The sequence below is a fragment of the Condylura cristata genome, unplaced genomic scaffold (assembly GCF_000260355.1).
Source record: "Condylura cristata isolate star-nosed mole 26May11 unplaced genomic scaffold, ConCri1.0 scaffold00014, whole genome shotgun sequence".
Taxonomy (NCBI): Eukaryota; Metazoa; Chordata; class Mammalia; order Eulipotyphla; family Talpidae; genus Condylura; species Condylura cristata.
The window spans coordinates 22,086,794-22,100,110 of record NW_004567115.1 but is presented as its reverse complement, the minus strand read 5'-3'; the positions used below and the strand labels follow the sequence as shown (position 1 = coordinate 22,100,110).

The 13,317-nt window shown below is 37.6% G+C and overlaps 1 protein-coding gene across 1 annotated transcript in view; it reads right to left on the bottom strand.

Annotated features, from left to right (window-relative positions):
- Window positions 1-13,317, bottom strand: part of UNC5D (unc-5 homolog D (C. elegans)) — a 248,729-nt gene that overhangs the window by 97,444 nt on the left and 137,968 nt on the right. Inside the window, exon 7 of the mRNA XM_012724776.1 lies at window positions 610-790. Within this exon, the coding sequence (XP_012580230.1) occupies window positions 610-790 (181 nt within the window). The remainder of the gene's footprint in view (window positions 1-609; window positions 791-13,317) is intronic.

The following is a 13,317-nucleotide window of genomic DNA, read 5'->3' as shown; positions in this document are numbered from 1 at the left end:
AATAATAAGAAATCATCAACATATCTCTAAAGCACTTGAAAATCCAGAGTATAAAGAAAGAATGTCAACATTTGAATGTCTATTACTGTCAGCACTTCCAAAATAAATCCTACTGTGGAAGGGGATGCCTTTACTAAAATAGCTGGACATTTCTTTTATATAATACCTGAGATACTCCACAAATAGCACTGTTTGTTTTTTGGTGGATGTCTATGCCAGGAGAGGAACTACCAACAGCAGGGCATAGGAGGATGGGGGTTGATGCTGGTTTTGTGAGGGGTGAAATGCACAAGTTGCCTGCCTCAATTCTTTTCAGATATAAACACAACAGAAGAAAGTAAACAACTTCTTAAATTATTTTTAAGAGAGATGCTGGAAGTATCACTAGACTATCTCACAGAAGTGCATTCGTGAGTAGAAGAACAAGCACATTAAAAGCAATAGGGATGTGCTGTCCCCTGCCATCTGGGAGAAGACAGGAGAGTGCTGTGGGGAATGACTACCCAAATCCTACAGCTGGCAAACTTTAAGCGTTAATGAAATACACATCCCTGGGCTTCTCTGCTTTCCATCCTCCCCATCCACTCTTGGCTTTTGGGCTGGTCTTACCATAAACCACCACTGTGGCAGACAAGCTCCTCCTCTTGGCCACGATGTTGGCTGCCATGCAGGTATAATTCCCTGAGTCTGAGAGCCGTGCCTGCCTGATGATGAGATTGTGGTCAGCCCTCGTGTCAATGTTCTCATCCTGCTCAGAGTCAATGGGCTCCTCATTTTTCAGCCATTCTACCTATAAAAAGAAAGGAATGTTGACAAATCATCAGGAAAAAAAAAAATCTAGAACTGGGAGGTGAGCAGTTCTGGAGGGTGGGAGAGATACATAACTAACATAGCATGATCGTAATGATCTTTATTCCTTATTTTCCTTTTCCTTTTCCCCATTCTCTTTATTTAATAAATGATGTATTCTGGAAATTAATACCCAAGTCAATAAACTGGAGGTAGGAAAAGAACACAAATATCCAACTGAATTAACTCATTTTGTGAATAGTAGAAGAGAGGTTACTGCAATTAGGTCATTTCAATATAATTCATTTTTATTACAATTCTGATGGCAATGATGTTTCAATAACTGATTTGAAATAGAGCTCAGAAAATTCACACACATGCAGAACTTGTGCTTTGTGCTGAGAGGATATTACGTTGTCAGACAAGGCTTCAAGTCACTATGTCTGTATTTAAGTAAACTTTAATAGGTGTGAGAATGTATAAAAGGACAAAGTAATACATATTTGGGAGTTCGTAGGCACATGGATTCAAATTCCATTGTATCCTGGCTTTGAAAAATCTATTTCCAATTAATGTCGCTCTTTCAATGATCCCACAGGTACTTGGGCTGGGTTAGGCCCCGACTTCTGGGTGAACTGTGCATTTCTCCGAGTGGAGGCTAGCTCCATATCTGGTTTGTTTTCTCTAGTTGGCTCCTGGAAAACCTATCCTCTTCTTTCCATTCCATTCTAATCCTGTCCTTGATCGCTTGAGAAAGGCACAGGTGTAAACCTATGGCCCCTAAATTGCCAACCTTCTCATGTTGAGGTATACCATACTTTGGGTTCCTCTATTTCACAAAAGAGGCCAGTTTTTGTCCTAAACTGAGTACTTTCATTCTACATCTACACATCTTGACTCCTTAGTGCCATATTGGCGCACTTCTTGTTTGACAACAACTTAACTATTTCTCAGCATTTGTTAAACACAGTAACTTAACAGAAACATACATATCCTAATTCAAATAAAAAATCAATGACAGGAGTACACCAAAGTTATCTCACCACACAGAAGCATATGTATCATGGGGATTTTCATCATGCCCTTCCACCATTAGCATAGATCATTGAAAGCTGGTTTTAGAATAAAATGCCTCATTATATGTTTAAAAATTTCCAACTTATCACAACAAATAGAATTTATTATATAACAATATACTTTAATAAGGATTTGTTGGTCTCTAGAAAAAAGGATTTATCAGAAAGGAAATCTATAATGACCCTGGAATTCTAGACCCCCATCAAGTGCTATCCATTACCGTGAATTTGCACTATCAAAACTCATTAGTCATCTAAAATCTACCCTAGTAGAGTCCATTTTGAGAAATACAATACTGCCAAAAGAAGAGATGTGAGAATTGTTTTAACACATCAAAAGCTGCAAATGTTCTGTGGAGCAGGGTGGCAAGATAGCACTCTGACAACCACCCCTTGATTCCCTTAGGGCCTTACTACCCTCTAGCCTGTTAGTGCCACTTGTAATCCAAATAGTGACCCAAAGATGAAAACACTGTTCTGACAAAGTAAGGCACCAGAGTCAACTTTATAGTATCACTTGATCACTAGAGTCTAGGACAACAATACCATAGGTCCCCCCTTTACATTGACTATTTCATTTATTTATTTATTCACATAGCAAACATTCAAATATTTATTGAATATGTGAGATGATTCAGAGAGTTCGGAAAGGGGAGATAAACAAAATCGTCATAATCTCTACTTTCAAGCATCTTACATTTAATGGGTAAAATGGAAACAAAGAAAACGGTCCCTTTATGTCTTACATTTAATGGGTAAGATGAAAAACAAGTAAATCCACTAGCTACCAAAAAATAAAAGCTGAAAGGAACACTGTTACAAATATCTGGGATAAATACTATACGATTGGATTTTCAAAATCACCATCACTGCTCATTCACTAGAAAGAACAAATATGTCTTCTTAAAGTAAGTACGGGAAAACTGCCCCACCCTTTCAGAAATTCAGAATGTACATAGCCTGTTTTTCAGGTGATTATTTTTTATTCTTGCTAATTTTTAGCATTTAGAAAACTGTTCTTTTATGTCTCAACTTCTTTTTCACACAACTTCCATACCCCCAAACAGTCAGCCAGGAAACAAGGGAGTCTAGTCTCAGTTCATAAGTGAGTTATTCCTAAAGAGTAGAAAGTCAGAAAGAGCCCTGAGGACAGAATTCTGGAGGCAGAAAGCAAAGACCTGAAATCAGAAACACCTGAAATCAGAACAATCATTCCTCAGAGCATCGAGGCCCAGAGGAAATTAAAGCCACACTCATCAAGTATATGTTGTTATATTGAGAGCTTAAATAAAATGAACTCATACACAAAATGAAGTGGCCAACAAATGGGGAAAACATTTGTTATGAATTTAATAGATAAAAAAATTGATAATAGCGTGATCTGAAAAATAATAATCTGAATATTTCAAACTCCCATGTAAACTGATTATAAACTGACTTTATAATCAGATTTATATATATATATATATATATTGAATACATTGAATACATAATTTGTTGAAGAAAAAAAGGAATATAGGCAATTAAACACTTGAATATTCCACACCACTAACAATAAAAAAAAAAATCAAAAATAACAATATAATGGAGTTTTCCCCACCAAGATAGCAAAGACTAAAATTATATACACACACACAGGTGTACACAAAGAGTTTTCTTCTTGTGGTTGTTTAGTTCTTGCTGACTCTGCAGATCAGGGGGCACTTCTGCCATTACTATTCTACCATTATTTCTTTCTTTCTGGAAACTCTGAGATCACCTGTTAACTGTCAGTGCTTCCATTCTTGCTCTACAGTTGATTATTCACAAGGTGATCAGGTCACGTCACTTTGTAGCTCAACATCCTTCAATGGCTTCAAATCCCACAACCCTGCAAATCTCTACCAAGGGTAATGAGCCCTTTGTCTGACTTCCAATCAACTCTGTTCTGAGCCCCTCCAGGCCCCTGGTCACTCTAGTCCAGTGCTCTGAAGTCCTTTTTTGTCCCAGGAAGTTCAAAGCAAGTTAAACCTCAGGGCCTGAGCACTTCCTGATTCCTCTTCCTGGAAGAACATCCTTATATATAACCCCAGGTACAACCCCACTTTTCAGTCTTTCCTTCAGATCATGTGGTGCTGCCTCAGAATGGTCTTACCTAACAAACTCATCTAATATAGCAAGACCCCCTCATGCCCTGCATCTGGGTTTAGTTTTCTTTCTAGGTTCATGACCCATCTGATTAAATCTTAAAGATGCTAATGTCTTTCGTTCTTCTTGCTACACTACCAGGAATGTACAACAGGAAAGATTTAAGGACTCAAATAAGGTTTTAACAACACACACACACACACACACACACAAATTACATTTGATAGCCAAAAAAAGGGTAAGAAAAGCAAAAGGAATGCCAAAGCTATGTACTATATAACAGAGCTTTGTTTAAATGCACTGTGATTCAATAATCTAATTTAGTATTATGCTGGCACTAAGAGTTATGATTTCTAGCACTAAAAACAGAAAATGTTCATACTACACAAGAGTTAAAATGCAAAGTTATATGTTTGGGGTTATTCATTTTTAAAACAAACAAAAAGCCAGATATATCTCACTCTCTCTATATATGTTTAAAAAATGATTGTGAGAAAATGCAGCATGTTTGCAAAGGCTTTAAAAGAAGATGAGGAGTAACTATTCTTTCTTTTTTCCGGTGGTTAACTGTGGCACATTCAAGGAAAAACTATTTAGTAATCTGAAATAATCGCCTTTACTTAAAAAGTACCTTTTACCTATCATGTAGCACAATGGATTCAAATTCATATTTAACAGTAACATAATTCCTAAATTTAAAACTACTCTGAAAGCCCCAAATGAAAAGGGGACAAACCGGGGTAAGATCTTTTAACTGATGCAGAAGTGAGGGTATCAAAACAACAGATGTGAAGGGTGTACCCAGCAGTTGGTTCCATAACTGGGCACACGTTTGCATAACTCCAAGGGAGATAATTTATATCCTAAGTGAATCATGCCCCCTAGAGTTGTTCAGTGCACAACCTATACCACTGCAACTTGGCCTTGACACACATTCTGCCCCTCCCTACCCACATGTCCTGTGGCCATAGTCAGTCTGCAATTCGATGTCCCTGGATCAGAGTTTGAAAAACACACACGTAAAGCTTTGGGTTTACGGTGTCATGACTGGAGCCCATCAGTCCAGTTATGCTTGTAAACAACTTGCACATCAGTAGACTCCTAAGTGTGGGTGTTTTTTATTTGTAACCTAATAGTTTATCCATTTAACGGGTGACAGTATCTTTATGAGAAAACCAGTTTGGTATTTTCTGAGCTTATAAAAGTGACAAATTGCTCTTCGATTTATGCTTTTGTCACTTAGAGAAATTTTAAAACATTTTTGATGAGCTAAGTGCTCCTAATGTAGAATAGTTTAATAAATAAGAGAGAGAGAGAGAGAGAGAGAAAAAATTCATACACCAGTAGTTGCAAACTCAAATGTTCCTGGGGGCCAGGAGGTAACATGAATTACTGACGTGGCACTGGGTGCAAGGCATTACTGTGCACCACTGCATATTAAAGACAAGGGGCTGTTCTTCATTTCCAAGGAAGAAGGAGCTCACTTTCATTTTTCTTAAAAAAAAATATTTCTTTCTGACTCCTTTTACTTCACTTTAGAAACAAGACTATTAAAAAAATGCCAACAAAAATGACAATGAACTCATTGTTGCTTAAAAATCTCTTGCTCTTAACTAGTGGTCTTCAGATGGATACAGTATTTAGCCTTAGCATCAGGCAACATCTGATTATCACGTGGTGATAATTGTGATAAAATGTAGGCCACATGGCTTGTGCAGATGTACAGCTGGCATCCGGACTAGTTACCAGTGTACCAGATCTTTCATTTTTCACAAGACAAGAATGTGTGTTTCACTGAAACATTTCTTGATTCTAATGTTGTGATAGCTCATTTATTAAATAGTACAATTTCATGAGGGCCAAGCAAAACATCTCTATCAGAAATAGATATGACTCCGCTGCCCCATAGAAATTGTAACACACCAATTTTCTGGCCATAGTGAACAGTATCACAGAGAAGCTCAATGTCCTCCAGTGAAGTAATTCCTTTTCATTAAATCTGCCTCCCCGCAATACTAGGTTGTTGGCATTGCCCCAAGGCTTTTTCATGGAAATGATTGACTAGCAACAAATAACTTTTGGAATTATATACAGTAGTCTGCAAATATAAGGACATGCACAGTGAGTTCAGAAATTATTTTACAAGGAATTGCCAACACTGAACAGTCCAAATTAAATTCTTAGCAAAAGCAATACAAGTTTTCAAATTTGCATTAGAAGATCAATACATTGATCACCTGGAGGCTAAGTAAGGACCATTTATATATCTGATCCAAATGACCTCAGGCTAACAGGTCATTTTTTGACAGAGAGGTTTAATATTCCAGAAGGTTGTTGGAGGCATTTACCCCTTAGAGAAATAATTCTTCATCAGATTGCTACTTATCTGGTTTAGATGGATAATCCCAGTTAGGAGCATGTGAAAAAAAAAAAAACAAAAAAAAAAACTAGTTACTTAGAGGTAATGAGCTTATGGATTTGCAGGATGCCGACACTCATTAGCATAGTGTTGTGTACAGATGGCCAGCAATTTGTAGATTTTTTTTTCCAGTTTATAAACAAATCTAGAAAAAACACATCATCAAGACAATTAGATTTCATGCCAGACAGTAGGTTTTGTTCAGTCATTCTAGTTAGCTGGGGACAAAGTTGATAAGACTATTGATTTTCTCACCCAAAGGCACAAGGTGTGATCAGATAGGAAGACTGCCTTTGCAAGAATGATGGATTGACGCTTTGTGGGAGATTATATTATCTGAGACTTAGGTTACATTTGAAAATGTTTTTATGAGTGCTAACATTTACGTCTCTGACCTTTCGCCAAAGGTATATAGCCTTAACAAAGACCTCACACCTAAATGTTTATGTCCATCACACAATGTGTGTGAGTCCTAACAGTCTATGAGGACTCTCAAGATACTGTTCTTGTTTTCAATACTCCAAAGAGAATGAGAAGGTCATTGGTGCTATAACCATTTGCAAATGAAACTAGAATATGGAGAAAACTATTTAATTGACCATCTCTTCTCTTTTTCAGAATCCCTCTAGTTCTTTAAATTTTAGACAGTGTCATCTGGAACTCTCCCTTTAAAGCCCACAGAAAATGCCAGTGAGAACCATTTGATGATTTTATCTGCCAAGTGTCCTACCTCCTGACTGCAGTCTTCTCTTGGTGTTGGCTAGAGTCCATATAAAATTGAGTTGCCCATGTGTATTCCAGGTGTACCCACAGATTTGTGAGTTTTGAACCCTAAATTTATCTACTCATTGTCTGCAATCATTTTCTTTCTGTGTTACTCATTAGCAAGTTCCTTAAGAATATGAACAATATTTTAAATTTTCTTATACCTTGCAGAGAATCTACATCTGAGAAAACTGGAATAAATGTTCTAACTCAAACTGATGTATTTGCTAATTAGAGACTGGTATGATTTACATACACAAAGGATGAAATTTAAACTACAATTTTTAAAAATGAATAATATAATAGTTTATTTTTACATCATTTTGTGCATTTTTCCATCTCAGTTGTAATCCCCTTGGGCTTCCCATCATCAAATCACCCATGTGCCATCACCACAGTCCAGTGCATTTCCCTCCCCCCACTGTTTTTTGATCCCATTCCCCACTTCACCCCCACAAAATGTCTCTGGTATATAGCTGTTCATCATTATTATTATTTTCTCAGCTGGTCCTTTATATTCCTGCTACTGAGAGAAACCATCGGTATTTTTCCTTTTCTTTCTGGCTTATTTCACTAAGTATGATCTTTTCCAGCTCCATCCATGTTGCTGCAAAAGGCATATATTTATTATTATTATTTTTTTTTTGATTGCTGAGTAATATTATGTACCACATCTTTTTTAATCCAGTCATCCATTTTTGGGCATTTGGGCCCATGTCTTTTCAATTGTAAATAAGGCAGCAATAAACATGGGGGTGCAGGTATCTTTTGAATCAGTGTTTTTGCCTTTTGGGTAGATACTTAGGAGTGGAATTATTGGGTCATATGGAAGCCCCATTTTTAGCAGTTTGAGAAACCTCCAAATATAAACTGCATTTTTAGAGATAGGATTAAGGAATGTTATTTTTTTACTCTAGAGCCTATGTTGAATATAGGATCCAGAAGAGACAATTTTACTTTTTTTTAGTGTAGTTGTCCTTAAATTTATTTACATACATGCTTTGCTTTATTACACTTTGCAGACATTGCAACTTTTACAATTTGAAGGATGGGGCAATCCTGCTTCAAGCTCTGAACCATTTTTTCCAGCAGTGTGTGCTCTTTTTATATCTGTGCATCCCATTTTGATAATTCTCATGATGTCTTCAACTTTTTAGTTATATCTGTTAAGATGGTCTATGATCAGTGATATTTGATGTTACTATTTTAATTGTTTGGGGATGCCATGAAATTGTGGCCCTTTATAAATTGGCTAATTCACAAGTGTACTCCAACTATTCTACTGGCAGGTTTTCCCCCATCTCTCTCCCTCTCCTAGGGCCTCCTTATTCCCTGAGACACAACAATATTGAAATTAGGGAAATTAATATCTATAATGACCTTTAAGTGTTCCAGGTGGAAGGAAGTCACGTTTCACTTTAATAAAGCCATGTACATTTCCTTTCTTTGACTTAATGTATGCATATTTTATGGACTGTGGTTTAAACATAGCTTTTTAAATGCACTGAGAAACCAAAAATTCACATGCCTTGCTTTATTGAGATAGTTGCTTGACTGTGATAGTGGAAACAGAACCTGCTGTATCTCTGAGGTGTGCCCACATTCTGGAAACAACTAATATCTCATAGTGGCTACATGTGCTCTCAGGATGAACTGCATGTATTCACTCCCGGTATAAATTAAACAAGTATAAATAACGTGTTTTCCCCACTACATCTAAGGATAGCCTGGAAAAGCAACCTTGTTCAGTAAGACTGGGCGAAGATAGCAGGGTTCACAAAGGGGTGTGTGGGATGGCTCTGGAAGACCCCAAGTATACAATGTGGTCATTTCCCAATAACCTCCCAAATGTTTTGTAAAGATGCCATCTGGCAAACTAAGTGTGAGTGGATTTGTGTGAGCAAACAGAGAAAAAGAACATGGCAGCTGGTTAGAGATTAAGATGGCAAGATATCCAAGGACAGGAGGCAGAGGACTGTCAGTGTAGACCAAGCAAAGGCGGGGTTCCCCAGGAATGGGGATCCTCTGCACTTCCCACCCTCAGACATTCCACATTCACTTTCAGTCAGATCATGATTTAGATCAAATGGATTTTTCTCGCCTAAAAACAAGGGCCTCGTCTTTCTTTAGCAATCACCGCGTGTCAAGTACTCTTTGAAATAATAGACATGGGTTCATTTAATCCTTGAAACATGTCTATGAGACTGACTTAATTTTTTTTTTTTCAAAGATTTATTTATTTGTGCATATAGAACTGGGGTACAGGCCAGAGGCTCAGGGGCGGTGAGAGGCTTCACCAGAGACAGAGTGGGGAACAGAACAGGCAGATCGACGAAGTACACTGCTGAGGGGAGCAGCGGGCGGGTCAGGAGAGGTCTGCCGCGCCATGTGGTCACCTCCGGGGCAGGCGGGAATCGAACTCATAGGGAAGCGGCTTTAGATTCTCAGTGCTGTGCTTTAACCCGCTGCGCCACCAGGGAGGGCCAAGACTGACTTAATTTTTATTACCCTTCCCTGCCCATTCTCCAGATAAAGAAACAGATATTAAGTACCCTACCCTAGGTCAATTCCCAACTAAGCCTATAACCATTGTGCTCAGTCATCCATATCATATGCTAGATTGGGGAAGGTGGGGAGGGTGACCGTGTTACTATAAAAATGTATTGAAATGTGAAGGAATATCACCAAGGGTGATAATTTTGAAAACATACTTGGTGGTTTTATGATCATTCCTATGTGAAAGTTGCAAAAATTATCTTGACAAAAGCAACACGATAGAATAAGTTCATTGTTTCCCAGGAGCATGTTTTAAATGACAGCACTCATTTGAAGGCACATACTCTGATTATATTAACAAGTCAGGAGGTTCACAATATGGCCAGGATTACTTGAGATTAAACAAAACAAAAAGTTACTCAAATTTAACATTTCCAAGCTGACTTATTATTCTTCAAGCTGAATTTAACTACTGGCTATAGTAATGTCCCTCTTCACATTCTGCAACATATTATCTGTCAGTATTAGTTTAGGGCATTACTGGCTGTGCCACTTTCAGATTAGATGTCACCTGTCCTCTGTTCTCTCCTTGATAATATTTCCTTCAAGTTATTTATAACAGCACTATCATTTTTCCCCTCTGTCTTTCCTTTTCTTCCTAGGCTCTATAGATTGATTTTAAAGCCACCTACACTGCAGTTTCTTCAAGTTAACCCCACTTATCTGATTATGTATCCCACAAAAAAAAAACAAAAACAAAAACAAAAGCAGAAATTCAGCTTAATTGTGAAGCTACAGCAGCAGAACCAGGTAGATGATAGAAACCTAATGATCACCGACAGAATCACACTCCTGATGCTGAATGGAATGACAGACACGAGTATGTCTGCAGAAACCTGAATTCTGATTATGGTACTTTACGTTCTGACACTGCGTCTCTTGTCAGATCAGTGATGTCCTTTAGCATCCCCGTTTCAGTTGTGAAAGTCTGATGTAGTTTCATGTCATTATTTTTTTTCTAATTCATTTTGACAGGCAAATGGTCTCTGGGAACGTGAACACCCAGATCCACTTTTTACTGGAAATGTAACATCAGCGTGAGCAAAGAATGAGCTATCTTTACATTAATGTAAAGCATTTAGAAGAACGATGATCAGAGGGAAAAGAAACTTCACCAGATGAAACATAAATATAAGAATGGGGAGAGAGATGCAATCAAAGATGATTTGTGGGGGCTCCTGCTGCCATTCCCTCTTTAGCTGTATTTCTGATAGTGCGTCTGATCTTGCTCTTGCTAATTCAACCTTTGTGGATTCCCATCTGCTAGGGGAAACCGAATTCTCGTTTTGAATCTTTGATGAACACCTAAGAGATGCTTCCAAGGCTTAATATCACAAAGAATGATCTAAAACAAAGTAATGTGCCATTTTGTTTAAAGGGATTATTTTAGGTTGGGACAACCTCTAATAAGATTATAAAGAGCTGTCATTTAGACTCTAAACTGCCTCTGCATTCACATTTCCTCCCAAAATCTCTAGAATGTAAATAAGATTTTAAGGTTGTGGTGAGGTGATGTTAATTAGCAATTCTTGCTTTTGTTCCTTGCTACTATGCTTAAGTGCAGAGAAAATAGACATCTTATTATGAATTAACACATTAAAGATCTTAAATGTTCTTATAGACTAGTTTTAAAAGCTGCTATCTCAGTTACATACAGTTAGAAAAAGATAATCAAATGCATATCATATATACATATAAATACAAATCTGTTGAGCATGGAATAGACATAGTAAAAGGCTAATCATGTAATAATCTATAAAGGAAAATCAGGGACAGATATGGATTAGCTCAGCTTCTATATATTGGGAGGCTGAGAACACATTAGCATAATCATAAATTTGTTCCAATTACAGAAGGCAATTATCAGAGACCAGCTTACAGCATTATCAAAATGAAATCAGCAAAGTGCATCTACATTGTAGGTAGATGCCAGTGAGTTAATGGTGCTTCAACAAAAAGACTCCATACTAATTCATCTTTCATCCCTTTGATTACTGTACACCCGTACAGACACAAAACCACCATGACAGACATAAAACCACCATGAAAGAAGAAAACATACATGCTTTAAGCAGAAGGAGAAAAAAATCATGCTAAATATAACACAACTGCAAAATAACCAACTTCAAGATCTAAAGACATACATGGATAATTTCTCTAGATCAGTGGTTCAGATAGTGCTTCTAAATTTGAGAGAGTAAATCACATCAGCTCTTATATTCTCTCCTACAATATTGATTAGGAATAAAACTGTGACTAAGTCTGTCATTACCTGCTTTAAACAAAAGTTCTTTGTGCAGAAATGTACCGCTGTTTTGCAATGGTTACCAACGGCTATTCATGTTGCTTTCATTTTGCCTTTCCATTATAAATAGAACCTGTTGCCTTGTTAACTATTGTCAACTTGAAAAGAGTACAGGAGAATCAAACAATTTGTAAAAGAGGCAATGGATTCCGTCTCCAAATTTCAGAGCTGAAAGGCAATTCACTTTAATTAGCTAAGATTACTTATTAGATATGTGCCCAGCACTTAAGAAAATAAACATTAAAGAGATGCTGAAAATATAGCTCATTATTAAGAAAGATAAAAAAGTGGAGAGTAGTAAAAATAATGGGTTTTACTATTCCAAATGATGGGAGGTCTGTGTAGTCAGGGAGAAGGGGAAGGGAAGCAAAATGGGAACATGTTACTGTGTTAGTGACATGCTATGCTTCAGTGCTACTGTAGATGCTGTCACAGCTTAAAGCACTTGGTGAGATGGACATTATCAACCTCATGTTTACAATTAAAAACAAAACAAAACAAAACAAAACAACATTAAAGAACTGAAATATATAACATGCTCAAAATTCTGCTGCTCATCAATGATTTGCTCTCCAAGAGACTATGTTCAGTGCACACACTTCTGTGTCCTTACTTGAGTTGCAGGACTACTCTTGGATATTCTTTTTCTGCTTTTTATAATTCCACATTTCTTTCTTTGTGCCTTTCTAGTTACTCCTGTTCAGTGTCTGTCTGTCGGTCTGTTTGTCTGTCTCTCTCTCTATCCAAACACAAAGGATCCTATTCTTCAAGTCTCAGGACTACACCCATTTCCACCTCTAACTAAACCACAACTTCCCATCAGACTCATGTGCCTTTCACCATGACATAGCATACTCCCAAACAGATAAACTATAGTTCATTGACTTTCTTGAGTTACAGCCTCTGAGATTCTGATGCCCATTCAGTATCTACTTTTGTATGTTTCAACAACACTTTAAGTTAAATTTGTGGAACTGGATTTAGATCATTTCTTACAAAAATAAAAAAGGGATAGATGATTTTCTTGCTTTTCTGATATTAAAACATTCGAGGCCCTCCCTGGTGGCACAGCGGGTTAAAGCGCTGCACTGAGAATCTAAAGCCCTTCCGCATGAGTTCAATTCCCGCCTGCCCCGGAGGTGACCACATGGCGTGGCAGACCTCTCCTGACCCGTCCACTGCTCCCCTCAGCAGTGTACTTCGTCGATCTGCCTGTTCTGTTCCTCACTCTGTCTCTGGTGAAGCCTCTCACCGCCCCTGAGCCTCTGGCCTGTACCCCA